The sequence below is a fragment of the Lepus europaeus genome, chromosome 10, assembly GCF_033115175.1.
Source record: "Lepus europaeus isolate LE1 chromosome 10, mLepTim1.pri, whole genome shotgun sequence".
NCBI classification, from domain to species: domain Eukaryota; kingdom Metazoa; phylum Chordata; class Mammalia; order Lagomorpha; family Leporidae; genus Lepus; species Lepus europaeus.
Window position 1 is genome coordinate 7,873,965 of NC_084836.1, and position 18,873 is coordinate 7,892,837.

General features: G+C 46.0%; 1 protein-coding gene across 1 annotated transcript in view; it reads left to right on the forward strand.

Moving 5' to 3' along the window:
* Positions 1-18,873, forward strand: part of ENTHD1 (ENTH domain containing 1) — a 144,782-nt gene that overhangs the window by 111,741 nt on the left and 14,168 nt on the right. The window contains exon 5 of the mRNA XM_062201876.1: positions 13,338-13,730. Within this exon, the coding sequence (XP_062057860.1) occupies positions 13,338-13,730 (393 nt within the window). The remainder of the gene's footprint in view (positions 1-13,337; positions 13,731-18,873) is intronic.

The window sequence follows — 18,873 nt, forward strand, 5'->3', positions numbered from 1 at the left end:
AGTACTTGGGCCCCTGCACCCTGTGGGAAACCTGGAGGAATATTCTGGCTTCTGGTTTCAGCCTGGCCCAGCCCTGGCCATGGCAGCCATCTAGGGAGTGAACCAGCTCAAAGATTCCTGCCCCACCCCATCTCTCTTTCTCTCCTTCTCTTTATCTCTTTCAAATAAGTAAGTAAATTAAAAAAAAAAAAAAAGATGGAGAAATACACCAGAGGAGACTGAGCAACTCTGTGGGCTCGGGGGAGAAAGCCAATGAAGGAGAAGCTGCAGACTGGGAGAAGGGATTTGAGGGGGTGTTTCAGTGGCAGGGGCAGGAGGCTTCCTGAGCTTCAGGACTGGAGGGAAAGGCCTGAGGAGGGGTTCTGCTCCTGTGCAGCAGTGTGAGAAGTGGAAGCAGACCTGTCTGAAAGCCTCTTGGTGAATCTGGGAGGGGATGTCGAAGGTCAAGGTGAGAAGGACGCTCAAGCAGGGCTGTGGGGTCTGGAATTGTCTTCAAGAGAAATGCAGAGCTAAGGACAAGCCACAGGATTCATGGACAGCCCTGGGGCCCCGATGACACAGAGACCATGAAGTCGCACTTGTACATTTTCTCCAGCAGTGGCCAGTAACCCAGTCCCAAAGTGCCAGATGCAGAGATTAAAAATCCAGGATTTGGGGGCTGGCGTTGTCGTGTAGCAGGTAGAGCTGCCACCTGTGACACCGGCACCCCATATGGGCACCAGGTCAAGTTCTGGCTGCTCCACTTCCAATCTGGCTCCCTGCTAATGCACCTGGGAGAGCAGCAGAAGATGGCCAAGTGCTCGGGGCCCTGCCCCATGTGGCAGACCTGGAAGAAGCTTCTGGTGCTTGGCTTCCGCCAGACCCAACCCTGGCTGTTGTGGCCATTTGGGGAGTTACCCAGCGAATGAAAGACTTCTCTCTCCTTTCTCTCCTTCCTTCCTCTCTCTCTCCCCACCTCCTCTAATTCTAACTCTACCTTTACCTCTGCCTTCCAAATACATTTTAAAAATCCAGGATTTGGAATATGTTGAAGCAGACCTAGATGTCCCATAGTAGGAAACCATGTAAATAGAGGACCCTCAGGGTGCACTGAAGAACTCCAACATTCACTCCACAGGAGCCAGGATTTGGGTGCTTGCCACACAGAGAGTATGTCTGGCCTCATTAGTCCAAGCAGCAGCAACAAACAACAGGTATGTGACCATAACAGTGGCCAGATGAAGAAGAGAGACACTTGTGTCTGTTACGGTCCCTCCTCACCTTTCCCACAGCCTAGGGAACTGAGCTCAGACAGGGTAAGGCAGACTTGTCCTCTAAGCGGATCAAAGTCAGCTTCCAGATGAGGGAAGAGAAAGAAGTAAGAAGGCAGGCCACGACAGAGGAACAGGTGGCAAAGGACGGAGGTGCAGGGCACGCGCTGTGTCAGGGAGCGGTTCACAGCAGAATGGCTGCTGTGCGGTGTAAGGAGGAGGTGGTTAGGGACTGGAGGGAGAGCTGGAACGCTGGGTGTGTTGGGCCTTCTCACTCTGTCTGCCTGATTTCTCAGCCTCAGTTCTGGAATTTCTTCCTGATTGATCTCTGTGCTATATCTTTGAATAATTTCTTTGTACTGACTTCCAGATCCCAATTTTCTCTTCAAATGCCATTAATTTGCCGCCCACCAGTTTGTTTTAAAAGTTCAGTTATTTTATTTTTCATTTTTAGAAGTTCTTGGATCTTTGTCAAACGTGTTTGATCTCATTTCTTATTCCTAGCTCATCTCTAGAAAGATTTTTTAAACCACGTTAAGTGTATCTAGTTATTTTTTCTTCTCAGCTTAATAATCCCAGTGTCTAAAGGCTTTGCTGGTCCGGCTGGGCTGACTTTTGTATTCACAGACACAGTGAATAGTATAAGTATATAAATATATATATATATATATCAGTACAAGGCCCGTCCTATGACGTATGTGTTGCGTGAATGAAAACACTTGGGAGAGGCCAGCATAAAAAGAGTGAATGAAACATGAATAGGTGAATTACCTGCAGCCCTGTGGTTCATGAAAGTGCAAGCAAGGAACCAGAAGAACAAGGACATAGAACTGCCTTAGGATGGGGAAGAGAAAAACAGATGATGTGTCATCTTTGCTATGCAGCACTGCGTTTCTCAAGAAACATGCTCTCTAGTATAATATTTATAGTTTTAATAGCGTCTTCCTGGCTTACTGTGAACAATGGAGCAGTAATACTTCATAAGAAGGAACACTTTCTGAATTCATAATTTACATGATGTTTAAAGGTTTGCTGCAGACTCCGATGTGATATCTTTACAACTTGTAATTACAAAGTTTATTAATTACTGTGTACAGCTACTGCGGAAATGTTTGAGAGTTCCAGTTACTTATTTTACTGTGATCTTTCCCACAGCACACCAAAGTTCCGTTGTCCTCAAATTCCGTCTCCCCAGATCAGGGCACAGGGTGTGTTCCGTGGAATTCCTAGGGAAGGGAGAGCACCACCCTTGTTTGGGTTCCCTGGGCTCCAGTCAGGGCCGTGGCAGAACTCACTGTACTCCACTTCCTCCACTGCCTCGTGGTCCAGCACCCAGCAACCAGACCGTGTGTGCTGTGCGCCAGGCACCACTGCATGTATGTGATATGGCAGAATTGCACCTGTGGTTCACGTTAGCTTGAGTTCTCCCTCTTCTGTAGTCACCTGTAGTGTTTTGTTGTCGTTATCCAGATTGGTCTTCAGGCGCCTGCTCACCTTGCCCAGCCTGGAAGGTGTTCTGTGGAGCAAGGAGAGCTTCCAGGTTCACTCGGCCTGAGCCTGAGAGGCCAGAGATACTGAAACGGGTAACAATCTCCAGCCTCGCGAGACAGTGTCAGCTCCAGTTTGTTTGTTTTTAACTATAGTCTGTTCAGATAAATTGTGATTTTTTTAATTACTGGTAACTGGTTCACTCCCCAGATGGCCGCATCGGCCAGAGCTGTGCCGATCCAAAGTCAGGAGCCAGGAGCTTCTTCTGGGTCTCCCTTGCGGGTGCAGGGGCCCAAGGACTTGGGCCATCTTCTACTGCTTTCCCAGGCCATGGCAGAGAGCTGGATCGGAAGTGGAGCAGCCGGGTCTTGAACCGGCGCCCATACGGGATGCAGGCACTGCCGTTGGTGGCTTTACCCGCTATGCCACAGCACTGGCCCCTTGGGAGGGCTTTTTAAAGTTTTACATGTATCCATATCTCTCTTTTCCTGTGAGAAATTAAACCATTATCTCAAGTTTACAGTGAAACAAGTAGTAAGTGTGCTTGCCATATGTCATAGCTATGTTTTTCAAATATATTTGTTTATTTTAACACTTAGTAGGTGAAATGTAATGATTTGTGGTGAAATCCTGAAGACCTGCAGCTGTGTACACACAGACTCTTTCCCCTCCCTCGTTCCTCCCCTCCTCCGACCCCCAACAAATCAGAGGAAAAATATCACTATTCTATGATGATTTAGGATTTCATGCATGCAAGAATACCAGAAGAAAAAATATTTCAAGATTTCCATGTCAAGTATGTTATGGGTACTTAAGTTTCACTTTCAATATGTATTTTAACTTCGTTCGTCTCCTTTAAACCAATGTATTAATGAGCAGCTTAAATCACCCTCTATATTAATAATTTATAACTGGCCTCTTAGCAAAACGCCCTTATTATTATCTTCAGATCCTATTTCCTCTGATTAACTTAATTACTAAAGTAGAAGTTCCTTCAGTTCCACGTTTTTAAACTACAGAAGGACCTGTTCTGGCATCCGTCTTTTGTGGTGCCTGCCAGCTCTCTACTTTGTAGCTGTAATTGGATACTGTGTGTCAGACCATCAAGAGACAAGAGCACAGCAGTAGCTCTGCTGGAATGTAACACCCATTATTAGATTCACAGTAATGAATACCAAATAATATACAACGATTATAATATCTCAAACAAGGCAGCAGAGTTGTTGGAAAATGAAAAAGAGGTACCAGAGTGACATGTTTCTATCTGAAGGCAAAGTCTTAACTCAGAATCGAATCTGAAGTTCTTTCGATAGATTTCTTCATCATTTGCAAATTGGCAAAAGCGTGCTAGTACTTTGAACAGCACGGCTATTCCCTTTTACCCTAGACGGAGAGCATGGCGGTGTTTTGCTGCATGGTGGTGGTGGTGATAGTAGTGGTTTGGCTTTGTCTTGCTTCACTTCATTTTGCCTGCTTGAGGCCTTCTCAAGATAGTCCATATTTAAATTTGCAGCCTGATGTGTTACCTAGAGAATAAACTTCTTAAACCATAACTACCAAGATTAATTAAAGAATAATCAAACTACCTCTAATAAGACCAGTGTTTCCAAGTCCTGTTTTGCATTTATCAAGTGAATTGGCAAGTATGAAAACACGGTATGATAAAGAAAACTGGGTATTGCCTCATAATTTAATGGTGAGCTACCGGTGTAGGACTCAGCTGGATAGAGAGTTGAGAACAAAGCTCTTTGACATACAGGTTTAAATTCAAAGAAAATGAGAACCAGATAAAGCAGGCCAACCAAATTAATTCACTCTAGTCTTCTCTGACTTTGCAGTGGAATTCAGAGAAATTCTCTCCCAGAAGAGGTTGCAAAGCCCCTGTGAAACAATTTTTGTAGGACTTACGGAGTCTGCATTCATGTGGTTGTGTTCAGACACATCACGCGGCAGTCTCTGCTCGTCTCCATCAATCCTCTTAAGTCCTGTGGCCTTAAGAAGACTTTCCATGAATGTTGTCCATTCTTTATTCAAGAAAACGTCTACCCCAAAGCCCTCTTCCTGGGAGAAGATAAACAGGCACAGGTGCAGAGAGAGACAGTGTACTAGTCACCTCCTCCCCATTTATATGCCCTGTGTCTCAAAAACAGATAAAAATGAGTCCCTGTGTTATGTACACATGTATGTGTCAGGCTATTAGAGGATTATTAGTAAAGAAAAGCTTGGTATAGCCAGTTCTACCATACGTTTTGTTTTTCTTTTGTTCACCTAGTAAAAACATTTCTTCTAGATTTTTCAATTCATTAGCATATAGTTGTTCATAATGTTCCCTAATGATTGTTTTTTATAAAAGATTTATTTATTTGTTTGAAAGCCAGAGTTAGAGGGAGAGATGGAAAGAGAATGTTCTTCCATTCTAGTTCACTCCCCAGATAGCCACGGCTGAACCAGGCTGAAGCCAGGAACTTCATCCGGATCTCCCTCATAGGTGGCAGGGGCCCAAGCACTTGGGCCATCGTGTGCTGCTTTTCCCAGGCCATTAACAGGAAGCTGGATCAGAATTGGAGCAGCCAGGCCATGAACCGGCACCCATATGGGATGCTGGTGCCACAGGCAGCAGCTTTACCCACTCTGCCACAGTGCCAGCCCCAACTGATGATCTTTTGAGTGTCTGTGGGATTGATCCTAATGTCTCCTTTTTCATTTCCAATTTGCTTATATATGTATTTATATTTTCCTGTTAGTCTAGCTAATGGTTTGTTGGTTTTGTTTATTTTTTTAATCAGTGTGTGATCCTAAGCAGGTTGATCCCTGGATGTTGTGGGTTTCCACATGCATCACAAAGGGCTGAGTTAGGGCCTCCTCTTCACTCCTGTGCTTCCTCCGCTACTGAGTTTGCCAATGACGACATCACACAGATGAAGATTTGTGACTGAGCGTCTATCAGATGACTGGCAGGCACTCTGTAGTCACTTAAGCGTTGAACAAGTGAATTTGTGCCCTGAGAGGTTTGCAGTATTTTGGATGTAAGAGATTTATAAACAGGAAATTACTGCACATTATAAACAACACACTTGTTTACTGTTGGGTTTCCAGAGCTTAGAATAGTGCCTCACACATCCTTGTACTGAGTAAGTATTTGTCAAATGAAGAATAATATATGGAATCAATGGGGGGGAAAGTGAGTCCTCACATAGAGAAGAAAACAGGGGTTCATTTTAACTTGGAGGATGAAGGAAAGATTCCATGCAGGAGCTGGTGTTTGAGTTGGGCCTTGAAGAATGAAGCAGTTTGGGGTAGCGAAGGAGGAGATTCTAGGCTGAGGAAATAGTGGGAGCGAACGCAGGCATGAGAATGGAATGTCGGCCCAGGCGGCACGGCTGTGGAAGCTGGAAATCCGGGAGGGGGAAGAGGGTGTCGGGCACGGCTGAAGGCTTAGTGCTGAGAGCCTGGAATTGGAAGACCTGAAAGAAATGCAGCCGGGTCCAGAGTCCGAGCGGTGCGTGGGCTGATGTATGCAGAGCCTCGTGAACTCTGAAGCCATCTGAGAAGCATTGGAGGAAAACGGCCTGAGGCACTGCTGATCATTTGGAAAAGGCACCCTGGGGGCGCTGTGCGAGGATGGGGGAGACCTCTCAGAGGTTGTGGGGCCGCCCTGGCTTCAGAGCAGCCCGGTGACATCGTGTCCACAGAGGGAGGCAGCGGGAGGGTCAGACCGGCGTCACCGAATGTCAGGTGGGTGCCTGGGACTGGAGCGCACAGAGGTCAGCCCTGAGGATGGACACGTGTCACTCACTGGGGCACAGGAAGCGGTCCCAGTGCTCGGTTCGTTACAGGAGTAGATGACGCCTGGTTCATCGACTGCTGAGCGAGGGTGTTCACATCTCCAGCTCGGAGTCGGCTGATTTCCCCATTCTGTCTTTAGTTGTGTCAGGTTTTGCTTCATGAATTTTGAAACTCGGTATTAGGCTTATATGGGGAGCCTTCAAATAGTTTGTGGAAAATACATGTTATGATAAAACTATTCATGGATTTCAAAACATTTTTTAAACATTAAAACATTGTAAACATTTTCAAAACAACTTTTAATTCAGTTGCTCATGAACTTCCTGAAGCACCTTGTAAACATTTCTGATTTTATATGACTGGCTCTGTAGCCATAGAAATGTCCCTTTGTATCTTGACGTCTACATACGCTTGTCTCGAAGCCCGTTATATGAGATTGTAGTAAACCCACTCAGCTTTCTTATGCTTATTGTTGCAAAGTATATCTGTTACTTCCGACCTGTTCGCAATCCTGTTTTCAAAGTGTGACTTCTGTACATAGCATATGATTAGATCTTTTTAAAATCCGGTCTGAAAGATTACAAGACCCTTCACTGCACTTCATACAGTTACGGAAATGGTCGGCCTCGGGTCTGCTGTTTTACTCTTGCTCTCTGCTTGTCTGTTCCTCCTGCCTGCTGCCTTTCAGGCTAATTCAGATTTTTTGGAATTCCATTTTATCTCTTGGCCTTTTTAGTTGTACTTTTTTTGATTCCTGTTAGTGGTTTGTCTAGGGATTAACTTATATTTCCCTAAATAGTCACAGTCTATTTAGAGTTAAGCTAGTATTACTACTTCATGTAAAATATAAGAATCTAGCAAATCACATAGATCTTTCTACACCCATCATTTATGCTGTAGTTGGCACAGATATTTGTTGTAATACTCCACACCTAGTGTTATAATTTTTTAAACAGTTACACGTGTATTCAAGAAATCAGGAGAACAGTCTTTTGCATTTACCTGCGTATTTTCCATTTCTTGCATTCTTTTTTTCCTCCCAAAGATCCGACTTTCCATCTGGTTTACTTCCTTTAATGGTTCTTACTATAAAGACTTGCTGGCTGGCAATTCCTTCACTTAGTTTTTTTTTTTTTTTTTTTTTTGGCTTACGAGATTTAATTTTACCTTCAAATATGAATGGTGTTAAGGGGTGCAGGATTCAGCAGTAACACTTTTCCCTTTTTTCGGCATTTTATTTGCGTGATTTATTTATTTGGTTGGATATTGCATCAGAGCAGGTTGTGCTGCCGCTTGGGATGCCCGCATTCCGTGTCAGAGTGCCTCGTCCGAGGCCCCACGTCTCTGATCCAGCTTCTTGTCTGCTACAGAGGAGGAGCACGTGATGGCTCAGGTACCTGCTTGAGTCCTGCCACCACGTGGGAGACCTGGATGGGGTTGCAGGCTCCTGACTTCAGCTCAGCCCAGCCCCAACGGTTGTGGGCATTTGGGGGATGAATCAGCAGAAGATCTCCATCTCTCTCTCTCTCCCTCTCCCTCCCGCCCTCCGCCCCCCTCCCTCTCTCAAGTAAAGGGAAAATAATTAAAATTTGGAAATGTCTGAATTGACATGTTATGCAAATATATGCTTTGTGTTCATTCTATTTATTGAGGAGCTACAGGCTTTTAGGCATTGTGAAATTGAACTGATAATTTGTATCTGTTATTTTTATGTGTTTATTATATATACACCACATGTATGCATATAGGTATAAGCAAGTACTTGTGTGCATATATATGTGTGTGTATCTGCCTTTAGAGCCATACTAGATTTTTACAATGTTATTTATTTGTTTGAAAGAGCTGCAGAGGGAGGGGGAGAGGCAGAGAGAGAGATTTTCCATCTGCTGGTTCACTCCCCAGATGGCCACATTGGCCAGGGCTGAGCCAATCCAAAGTGAAGAGCCAGGAGTTTTGCCTGGGCCTCCCTCGTGGATTCAGGATCCCAAGCACATGGGCCATCTGCTGCTTCTCCCAGGCCATTAGCAAAGGGCTGTATCAGAGGGATGTCAGTGTTGCAGGCAGCGGCTTTACCTGCTATGCCACAATGTTGGTCCCCATACTAGACCTTAAGTTAACTGACAACAGGAAGCGTGACTTCTACTTATGTGTATCTAAAGAGTCTAATGGAGTCCAGTGTGGACAGTAGGTACCAACAAGTGTTTCTTGATGGGTCATTCCTATTTTTAGGTTTCACATACAGTATTTATTGATATACATAACATCAACAGATGAAGCTAATAATAGATCATTTATAACTTAAAGAATAGTTCAATTTAACAAACTGTTCCATACCTCATAGATGCGAAAGCATGAGGCAGGCTGTAAAGTCAGCATGCAGGAACTTGATGCGATATGCGATAACCACTCTGTAGCCTATAATTCAGAGAAAAAATGAGTTTACAGAAATTAGTACTATTTCAGAGGAGGGATGGATTAGAATGGACTATTACACATGATTTGAAATAGCTTCTAGAAGTAGTATTTGTCTGGTATAGGCCTTGAGGGATTAATAGGATTTGTGTGGGGTAGGAAGTAAACCTACACAAAATCAGTGGTGCTGAGGGGGAGAGACCCAGTGCACAGGGCGTGCCTGAACAGTGAGGCACGGTCTGAGGGTTGTGTCCTGTTGGGTCACAAGAGCAGACACAAGGGAGAGCCTTTAAGCCCCAAAGAATTTGAAGTTTGTCCCTGACATGAGAGGGAGTTTTTTAAAGTTTCTTTCCCCTGCAAATGAGAACCGTGAGTAACTAGAGCAGGGATGGACTTGAAGTGGACTCATCTGCTGGGCCGCATGAAGACGCAGGGGTGGAGCAAGGCTGACGGTGGAGGAAGGGAACTGCTTGCTTCCCAGAACGTTTGGCACTTCCGCGTCCTGTCAAGCCTTTTCCTCTCTGAGACTACGGACTGTGCATTCAGGTCGTTATTCTTGATTAACGTAAGGATGCTCTTGGGTCAGAAGAGTTGATATTTGATTTATTTTGGAAGTCACCAGTTGTCACTCAAGTGTAAGCACCCCGACAGTCAGTCCGTTCTTCCTGGCGCGTGGGGGAGGGGTGATGGAAATAGAAGGACTTCAGTCTTGGACTTTTGGGGCCTTCTTTGTCTAATTTTTAACCTTTGTATTAAACATTAAAATGACAGCTATACAGACAACTGCATGCCTCTTAATTTTGAGACTTGAGTTGCTCCTGTGAATATTTTCATCTGAAAAACATTGTCGCCCTGAATTGTCCCTGTTTGACTCTGCCTTTCAAATAAATAAATAAATCTTGGGGCAGCGTTAATCCCCTGCCTGCGGTGCCGCTTCTAGCCCTGGCTGCTCCTTTTCCGATCCAGCTCTCTGCTGTGGCCTGGGAAAGCAGTAGAAGATGGCCCAGGTCCTCAGGCTCCTCACCCACATGGGAGACCCAGAAGAAGCTCCTGACTTCAGATAGGCCCAGCTCCAGCCATTGCAGCCATTTGGGGAGTGAACCAGTTGATAGAAGACCTTTCTCTCTGTCTCTCCCTCTCACCACCTGTAACTCTGTCTCAAATAAATAAATAAAAATCTCTTTAAAAAATAAATCTTTAAGAAAAAGAAGCTAAACTATATTTAATTTAGACGGACAAAGGCATTACCTTTTTTGTTTGCATCTGTGTGCTTCAGTTTTTTCCTTTTACTTAATGAGCGTTGTGGAATCCATCCTCTGGGAGTAACGCTGTTAAGTGCTAGGGTATAAGATAGCGCCTGATAAGGTCTCCTCAGGAAGACCAGGGGCAGGCAGAGGGCGGACTTGGAACATGTTACTTGAGGCATTCAAATTAAACACAGGGCTTGGAACAGAATATGGCAAGATGAGCAGTAAGAGAACGGAATGAAGGAGGGAAAAGATCAGCGAAAGTGATATTTTAATTGAATTTTAAAAGACAGATTTGATGGAAAATAGAATTCCTGGTAGAGACAGCAGGTGACATCAGCGGCTTTCTTCTGGCCTCCAACCATGAATAAAAATAGGAAGTTTTTTTTTTTTTAGAGTCAAAGAAAATGCTCTTTCATTTGTAATTTTAAATTTATTTTTATTTATGTGAAAGGCAAAGAGAAAGAGATCCAAACAGACAGGTCTTTCCTCCACTGATTCACTCTGCAAAGGCCCAAACAGGCAGGGTTGGGCCAGGCTGAAGCCAGGAGCCTAGGACTCCACGCAGGTCTCCCACCTGAGTGACAAGGACCCAAGTACTGAGCCGTCATCTCTGACTCTCAGGGTGCACGTTGGCAGGAAGCAGAACTTGGCCCAGGCCCTCCAACACGGAACGCAGGCGTCCCACGCTCTGTCTCAACCACTGGGCCACATGCCCACCCTCCGCCTTCCTTTAGTAACTTGGAGCCTGCGTGGACTTTGTAGTGCAGCAGGTTGAGGCACTTACCGTGCCAGCATCCACATCATGGTGCTGGCTCAAGTGCCAGCTCCCCTGCTTCCAGTCCAGCTTCCTGCTATTGCACCTGGGAAGGCAGCAGAGGATGGACCAAGTCCTTGGGCCCATTCGTAGCACCCTTGGAGACCTGGATAAAGTTCCTGGCTTCTGGCTCTTAGAGCCATTTTGGGAGTGAAGATCTTTCTGTCTCTGTCTCTCCCTCTCTGTTGTTCTGCCTTTCAAATAAATAATTTTTTAAAAAACAGAGGCTGGCATTGTGATGCGAGTGGCACTTGTGACGAATGCATCCGCGTTGGAGTCCTAGGTGCTCCGCTTCCAGCCCCCTCCCTGCTGATGCCCTTGGGAAGAAGGCAGAAGACGATGCCCCAGGACTTGGCCTCTGCCACCATGTGGGAAACCCAGGTGGAGCTCTGGGCTCCTGGCTTCAGCCTAGCTGTTGAGACCCTTTGGGGAGTGAACCAGCAGATGAAAAATCGATCTGTATCCCTCTCTCTCCCCCAGCACCATATCTGTGTCACTCTGCTTTTCTTTTCTTTCTTTCTTTCTTTTTTTTTTTCTTGACAGGCAGAGTTAGACAGTGAGAGAGACAGACAGAGAGAAAGGTCTTCCTTCTGTTGGTTCACCCCCCAAATGGCCACTACGGCCGGCGCACTGCACCGATCCAAAGCCAGGAGCCAGGTGCTTCTCCTAGTCTCCCACGCAGGTGCAGGGCCCAAGCACTTGGGCCATCCTCCACTGCCTTCCCAGGCCACAGCAGAGAGATGGACTGGAAGAGGGGCAACTGGGACAGAATCCAGCGCCCCAACCGGGACTAGAATTCCAGGTACCGGCAGTGCAGGCGGAGAATTAGCCTAGTGAGCAGTGGCGCTGGCCACTCTGCTTTTCAAATAAATAAAGTCAATCTTTAAAAAAAATTTAAAGAAAACCTTCAGAGCCTGAAAGTGATGACTGCATGTAAATGTGCATTAGGAATGTGTTATCATGTACACTGCAGTTTATTTTTTTATTTTTTATTTATTTATTTTTATTTTTGACAGGCAGAGCAGACAGTGAGAGAGACAGAGAGAAAGGTCTTCCTTTGCCGTTGGTTCACCCTCCAATGGCCACCGCGGCAGGCGCACTGCAGCCGGCGCACTGCACTGATCCGAAGCTAGGAGCCAGGTGCTTCTCCTGGTCTCCCATGGGGTGCAGGGCCCAAGCACTTGGGCCATCCTCCACTGTACTCCTGGGCCATAGCAGAGAGCTGGCCTGGAAGAGTGGCAACTGGGACAGAATCCGGCGCCCCGACCGGGACTAGAACCCGGTGTGCCGGCGCCGCAAGGTAGAGGATTAGCCTGTTGAGCCACGGCGCCGGCCTACACTGCAGTTTATAGTCAATTGATAGTGATTTACACAGCTCCTATATGCTCATCCCGGGTGGGGAGCTTCCAGTGATCCACTCTTCCTTTTACCCTCTGCCACCTTGTTGTGCTTTTAGTTTGGTGAACCCAATATCCTAAAAACAAGTTTCCTTCCCACTCCAGGTTCAGGTAAGGCTATTGAGAGCGAGCCCAAGCATTGAGAGCGTTGAGAACAGGTTGCATCTGGGAATGCAACACAGGCCTGTGATTCTTAGGTTGAATAGGCAGTCCTGCATCAGGTCCGTCTTCAATTTCATTTTCTTATGATTTCTTCAGTTCTTCTATTTTAATCGATATTGCTTGTCTGTTACGTTCCACACACTACTCTAGACACTTCAGCGACTTTTTTTGGTGACCGGAGTGGACAGAGGTCCCAGATCCAATGGAACTTCCATCTCGGTAGCTGTCACAACAACTCTGAAGATGTCTCTTTCCTTCCCTGTAGTCAAAGGGTTTATTAAAATCACGCTGCTCCCTAAAGCAGAGTTTTTGTAGTGGTCCTCATGTAGACACGGGGAAAAGGAGACATTCTTCATTCCAGGGGAAGAGAACGTTTGTAGCTGACGGCTGTGTAAGGGTGGACCTGTGTGATGGGGCATATGTTCTGTAGTTTATCTTGTAAGAGATGAAAGTTAGAATGTGCTAGAAACATGGTGGCTTCAGAGACAGATAAGTGGGTGATGGGAGAAATATTTGAAGACAAATTATTTGAAGCTTTCCTTGCTTTGTACTTCAGTGAGGAGAGAGGGAGGAGGCAACCACAATGCCTAAGGCAGCGGTGATAGTCTGGGCGTCCTTTAAATAGGCAGAGGGTAGACGTGCAATGAGACCACGGGAGCGCTAAATAGGAAAGGGTTCTGTTACGGCATTAGAAGCCCAATCGGTGACAAGTGCAGTGGATTTGGATAGCGTGTTTTCAGTCTTATTTTGAGCATAATTCTTATGTGTTACGCTGCAGGTGCTGTGCCTGCTCGCTCGGGGAAAAGTGAATCCCCACAGGTAGCCGTCACTTTGGACAGGAGGTCTGACGGTACCGATACAGATGCCGTGACAGAAAACCCCCTGCCAGTGCCGCCAGACGAGCAGGTGGCCGCGGGAAGCTGTGAGGCACGAGCAGCTCTGCCAGCATCCTGGTACTCAAGTAAAGAAGAGTTCATCAGCTCCAACTTAAAGATCTCAAAGTCAGATTCTGCTTTCTACGACCGGGCCTCTGTGGAGACACTCTACGTCTCTCCCTCATTCAAAACCTTTGACCCCGTGAAGGAGAAGGTGATGGATAAGGACTGCGAGAGGCCGGCGGAGCCCAGCACCGTTCAGATGGTGGATGAAAGCCAGCCCTGCACCACCACCGGTGAGTCTCCGAAAAGCAAAAGCCCTCTGTGAAGCCGTCTTCCACTTCCTCTGCTTCCTGTAGCCTCCTCCCTCCACCCTGCATCAGTGGTGTTAAAATGTGCATGCCACAGAAACACTTCTCCCCTGGGAAATTGTTCCTTTAAGGGCTGACAGATGATTCGTTATCATGGGTTACAACTGCTTCGCCGAATATGCTGCTGTAAGGCCTGGGCAGTTTGTGTGCAGCCTAAATGGAAAGGAACTAGCGTTAAGTAAGAGCTTCCTGTTAGCCATGTGGGCTGCTTGTTAAGCTAGCAGGTGACACAGGATCGGTCGTGTACATGTTGTGTCTGCAGACAGACTCGTGAGACTGTGTATTGCTCAGACGAGGGGGCAGAGGATCTTGTCGTTTTCCTGTCTTTAAAGGGCATTTGAACTTGACCAGTCGTGGTGGCAAAGGATGAAGCTGGCTGATGTGCCAGGGTGTTGGCTTCAATTATTGAATCATGCGTTATACACTCTTTGGAGAGTTTTTTTGTATTGAATAGCCTAAAGGAAGTAAAACTGACTCTTTGTGTGCCACCAGCTTCACTTTTCTGCTCAGACTACTGATGTGGAAGCCAGGTAGTCACTGGCTGCGGTGACTGCGATGGCCCATGTGTGTCCCCAGGAAGCTGTTACTTTTAGTTCATTTCTTTCACAGTACCACAAAAAGATAAACTGAAAATGAATTTGGGGCACTGTTTGTATGACAAGTAAGCTTAATAAAATTTAGTACGACGTTCTTCCAACACCATTTAGCAAGGCGGACTTTGGCTTCTCTTCAAAAGGAAGCAGACGGGGGCCAGTGCTGTGGTGCAGCAGGTGAAGCCACCACCTGCAGTGCCGGTGTCCCATATGGGCCTGGCCCGAGTGCTTGGGCTCCTGCACCCGCGTGGGAGACCCAGGAAAAGCTGCTTGCTCCTGGCTTCAGATTGGCCCAGCTCTGGCTGTTGCAGCCATCTGGGGTGAACCAGCAGATGGAAGACCTCTCCCTCTCTCTCTCTGCCTCTGCCTCTCTGTAACTCGCCTTTCAAATAAATAAATAAATCTTTTTTAAAAAACAAAGGAAGGAAGTAGATAGATTGGTCTAACCCACCTCCAAAAGTGACTGTTGAAGCAGGGAAATGACTACAAGCTGACTTAACGTCGTTGTAGACAACAAGGGAGAGAACACAGGATGGAGCAAGCCCCCAGGGAGGAGGGCTGCTGAGCTGGGTCCCACATGCACCTCCGTTCACCGCCTTGGGTCGCTTGCCTGCTAGCAGAGCTGAGAATAGGCGCTGAGGGAAAATTGAGGGCCCGGGCTTTGCAGTCTCACTCAGCTTGAGAGGAAGGATGGGAACTCGGGGCTTCCAAGGAGCCAGGGCGTCACCGAGAGCAGCGCCCTCCCCAGCGCCGACCCCGGCGTCCCTGAGAGCAGGGCGGGTGGCTGATTCTCCACTGCCCTCTGGGAGACGTTCAGATCCTGTGCTGAGGGCTTCTGAGATGCCCTAGTGAAGGACGTTCGGCAGACACAGAGGAGAGAAGCAGACGATGGGAACAGCTCCATAGGTAATCTAGGGTCTGCAGGATCAAGAAGCAGGTTCTTTCAAATAATTGTGAGTCATGTGATCAAGAGAACAGAGGAAAAGGTGGAGAATTTCATCAGAGTCCCAGTATCTTTAAAGAAAAAATAAATGACAATTTTAGAGCTGACCCTGAGGCCCTGAGGCTGCTCGCCTGGAACACAGCCCAGGCGTAAAGGGGTTCAGTGTAGGCAGAGAGGCTGGACGGTCACGAAGAAAACCTTCAAGAGGAGACTCAGCAGGGGTGAGCCTCGCCACTGAGTGTGAACTCTGCCCAGCTCTTTGACACTGAACGGTGCTACTTGTGCACGTAGGGCGATCCCAGTGAATCTGATTTTAAAATAAAGTAGAAGTTGTGCTCGAAACCAGAAAGAGCTGAGAAGAGATGTCCGCTTTTGCTCACTGCAAGGGTGACAGTTTGAAAAAATCCAGGCAAGTTATCTCCCGACTAAAAAAATCACTTCTCAGAGGAATTTCCCAGAATCCAGACATTCTACAATGTGTCATCCAAATGTTTGGCGTAACATAAAAAATTCCTGGACATGCGAAGAAATAGGAAAAGAGGATTCCTGCTGAGGATAGAAGGCGTCAGTAGAAACTGGCCCTCGGTGGCCCGTGTGGCAGCCAGCAGCCAGACTCTCCGAGCAGCCTCCTCAGCCTGCCCAAGGACTCCAAGTGCAGTTAGTGAACAGAAAGAGGGAACTCAGCAGGCGAGTCTGAGGGGCTTCCAAAGGCTGTGAGGAAACGGAATTCGAACATAAGTGCTTTGGCTGTAAAAATTCTTCAGCACCCAGACGTAGATTTCTCACAATATCAAAGATGGAGGCCATAGAACTGAAAAGTAAATAATTGAAATGAAAATTTTACCGCAGGAATTTAACAGCAGATTAGAAGTGCAAGAAGTAGAAGTAAAATGAGTTCAAATAGAAATTATCTAATTGAAAAATGAGAAGAAAAGATCAAATAAAAATAAACAGAGACCCAGAGTCTTGTGGGACAATATCAGACAGTCTAATGTTGGTGTAATTGTACCCAAAAGGTGAGGAAAAGAGATAGGGCCAGAAAAAATATTTAAAGAGGTAATAACCAAAAGCTTTGTAAATTTGTGACGCTTTCAGATCCAAAATACTCAGTGAACCCTAAACCCAAGAATAAATACAAAGAAAACTGCACCTCAACATTATAATTGAAAACTGAATCCCAGACATAAGATCTTCAAAGCAGCAAGAAAATATTGTCACTTTAAATACAGAGGAACACTATCACAGACCTCTTGCCTTTCATCATAAGCAATATGTACCAAGAGACAAGGAAAAGTCATTTAACAAGTGTGAACAGACAAAACCTGGGACAGGCATTTGGCCTAATGGTTACCATACCTGCATCCCGAATCAGAGCCAGGCTTTTGGTCCAGCTTGTAGCTCCCAATTCCAGCTTCCTACCAGGCCTCTCTTTCTCTGTGTAACTCTGGCTTTCAAATAAATAAATCTTTAAAAAAAAAAAAAAGTGACAGAGAGACAGAGAGATCTTCCATCCACTGGTTCACTCCCCAGATGGCCACAACAGCTAGAGCTGGGCTGATCAGAAGCCAGAAGCCAGGAGCTTCTTCTAGGTCTCCCACATAGGTGCTGGCACCCAAGGACTTGGACCATCTTCTGCTGCTTTTCCCAGGCATATTAGCAGGGAGCTGGATCAGAAGTGGAGCAGCCAGGACTTGAACTGGTGCCCATATGGGATGCCAGTGCTGCAGGCTGAGGCCTTAACCCACTGTGCCATAGCACCAGCCCTGGGAGTAAGAACTTAACTAACCAGCAAATCTACATTACAGGAAATGCTAAAGGAATGTTTCAAACTAATGAGAAATTATACCACATAGTTACTTGAATTAACAGGAAAGAATGATAGGCACTCGAAATCACAAATATAAGGATAAATATTAAATCTGTTTTTCTTCTAATTAAAAAAACTACATATAACTTTTTTAAAGATTTATTTATTTACTTATTTATTTGAAAGGTAACATCACAGAGAGGCAGAGAGAGAGAGAGAGAGAGATCTCCCATCCACTGGTTTACTCCCCAAATGGCCTCAAAGGCCAGAGCTGGGCCAATCCAAAGTCAGGAGAATGGAGCTTCTTCTGGGGCTCCCATTTGGGTGCAGGGGACAAGCAGCCTATATGGGCACCGGTTCGAGTCCCCGCTGTTCCAATTCTGATCCAGCTCTCTGCTATGGCCTGGGAAAGCAGTGGAAGATGGCCCAAGTGGGAGACCCAGAGGAGGCTCCTGGCTCTGACTTCGGATCGGCCCAGCTCTGGCCATTGTGACCATCTGGGGAGTGAACCATCGGATGGAAGACCGATCCCCCCGACCCCTCTCTGCCTCTCTCTGCCTCTGTCTCTACCTCTGCTTCTTTGTAACTCTGCTTTTCAAGTAAATAAATAAATCTTAAAACACAAATGTGTCTGTAGAATACAGTGGGTCTTCAAAGAGCTCATGGAAATGCACATTACAAAAAAGTATGCATGCTTTTGAATTTTTTGCAACAAAATTAATGTATTTTTAAGTTCACTTTTCCATGAACTTTTTGAAGTTCCCTTATATCTATTACAATATAGTACAGATAAGAGAGTCCGTGGAATTTTACTGGTGAGAGATTTCTGTATTTTACATGAAATAGAACAGTATTAACTATAATTAACTGGTAGTAAGTTAGACATGCACATTTAATCTCACTTAAAAGGAAAGTGGTGTAGCTAAAATCCTACTGAAGAAATAATATGGAATATACAGATTAATTTGGTTAACCAAGAAAATGAATGGAAAATAAGAGACCTAAACCCTACTATTTCCATTAAATGTAAAAGGAACGGACATTCCAGTTAAAAGGAAAACATTCAGATTGGAAGAATAAGATCCAACTATATGCTGTGTAAGAAAGAAGCACTTTGAATGTAAAGACATAAATTGATTGAAAGTAAAAAGGCTTTTTGGGGCCGGCGCCGTGGTGCACTAGGTTAATCCTCCGCCTGCAGCACCGGCATCCCATACAGGCACCAGTTCTAGTCCCAGTTGCTGCTCTTCCAGTCCAGCTCTCTGCTGTGGCCCAGGAGGATGGCCCAAGTGCTTGGGCCCCTGCACCCGCATAGGAGACCAGGAAGAAGCTCCTGGCTCCTGGCTTCAGATCAGCGCAGCGCGCCGGCCGTGGTGGCCATTTGGGGAGTGAACCAACGGAGGGAAGACCTTTCTCTCTCCCTCTTTCTCACTGTCTGTAAACTCTACCTGTCAAATAAATAAATAAATAATCTAAAAAAGAAATTTTAAAAAAAAGAAAGTAAAAGGCTTAAAATATCGTGAAGCAGTAAAAGAGAGAGTGGCCACATTGTATCAGACAAAGTAGATTTGTGGACAAGGACCGCTCCTAAAGGCAAATGTGAACCACATTCCGTATTGATAAATGGGCGGGAACATCAGGAGTGGTAGCAACTGTGGGTGTGTGTGTGCCTGATTACAGAGCTTTAAAGGTACACGAAGCAAAACTGGCGGCATTATTGGCAGA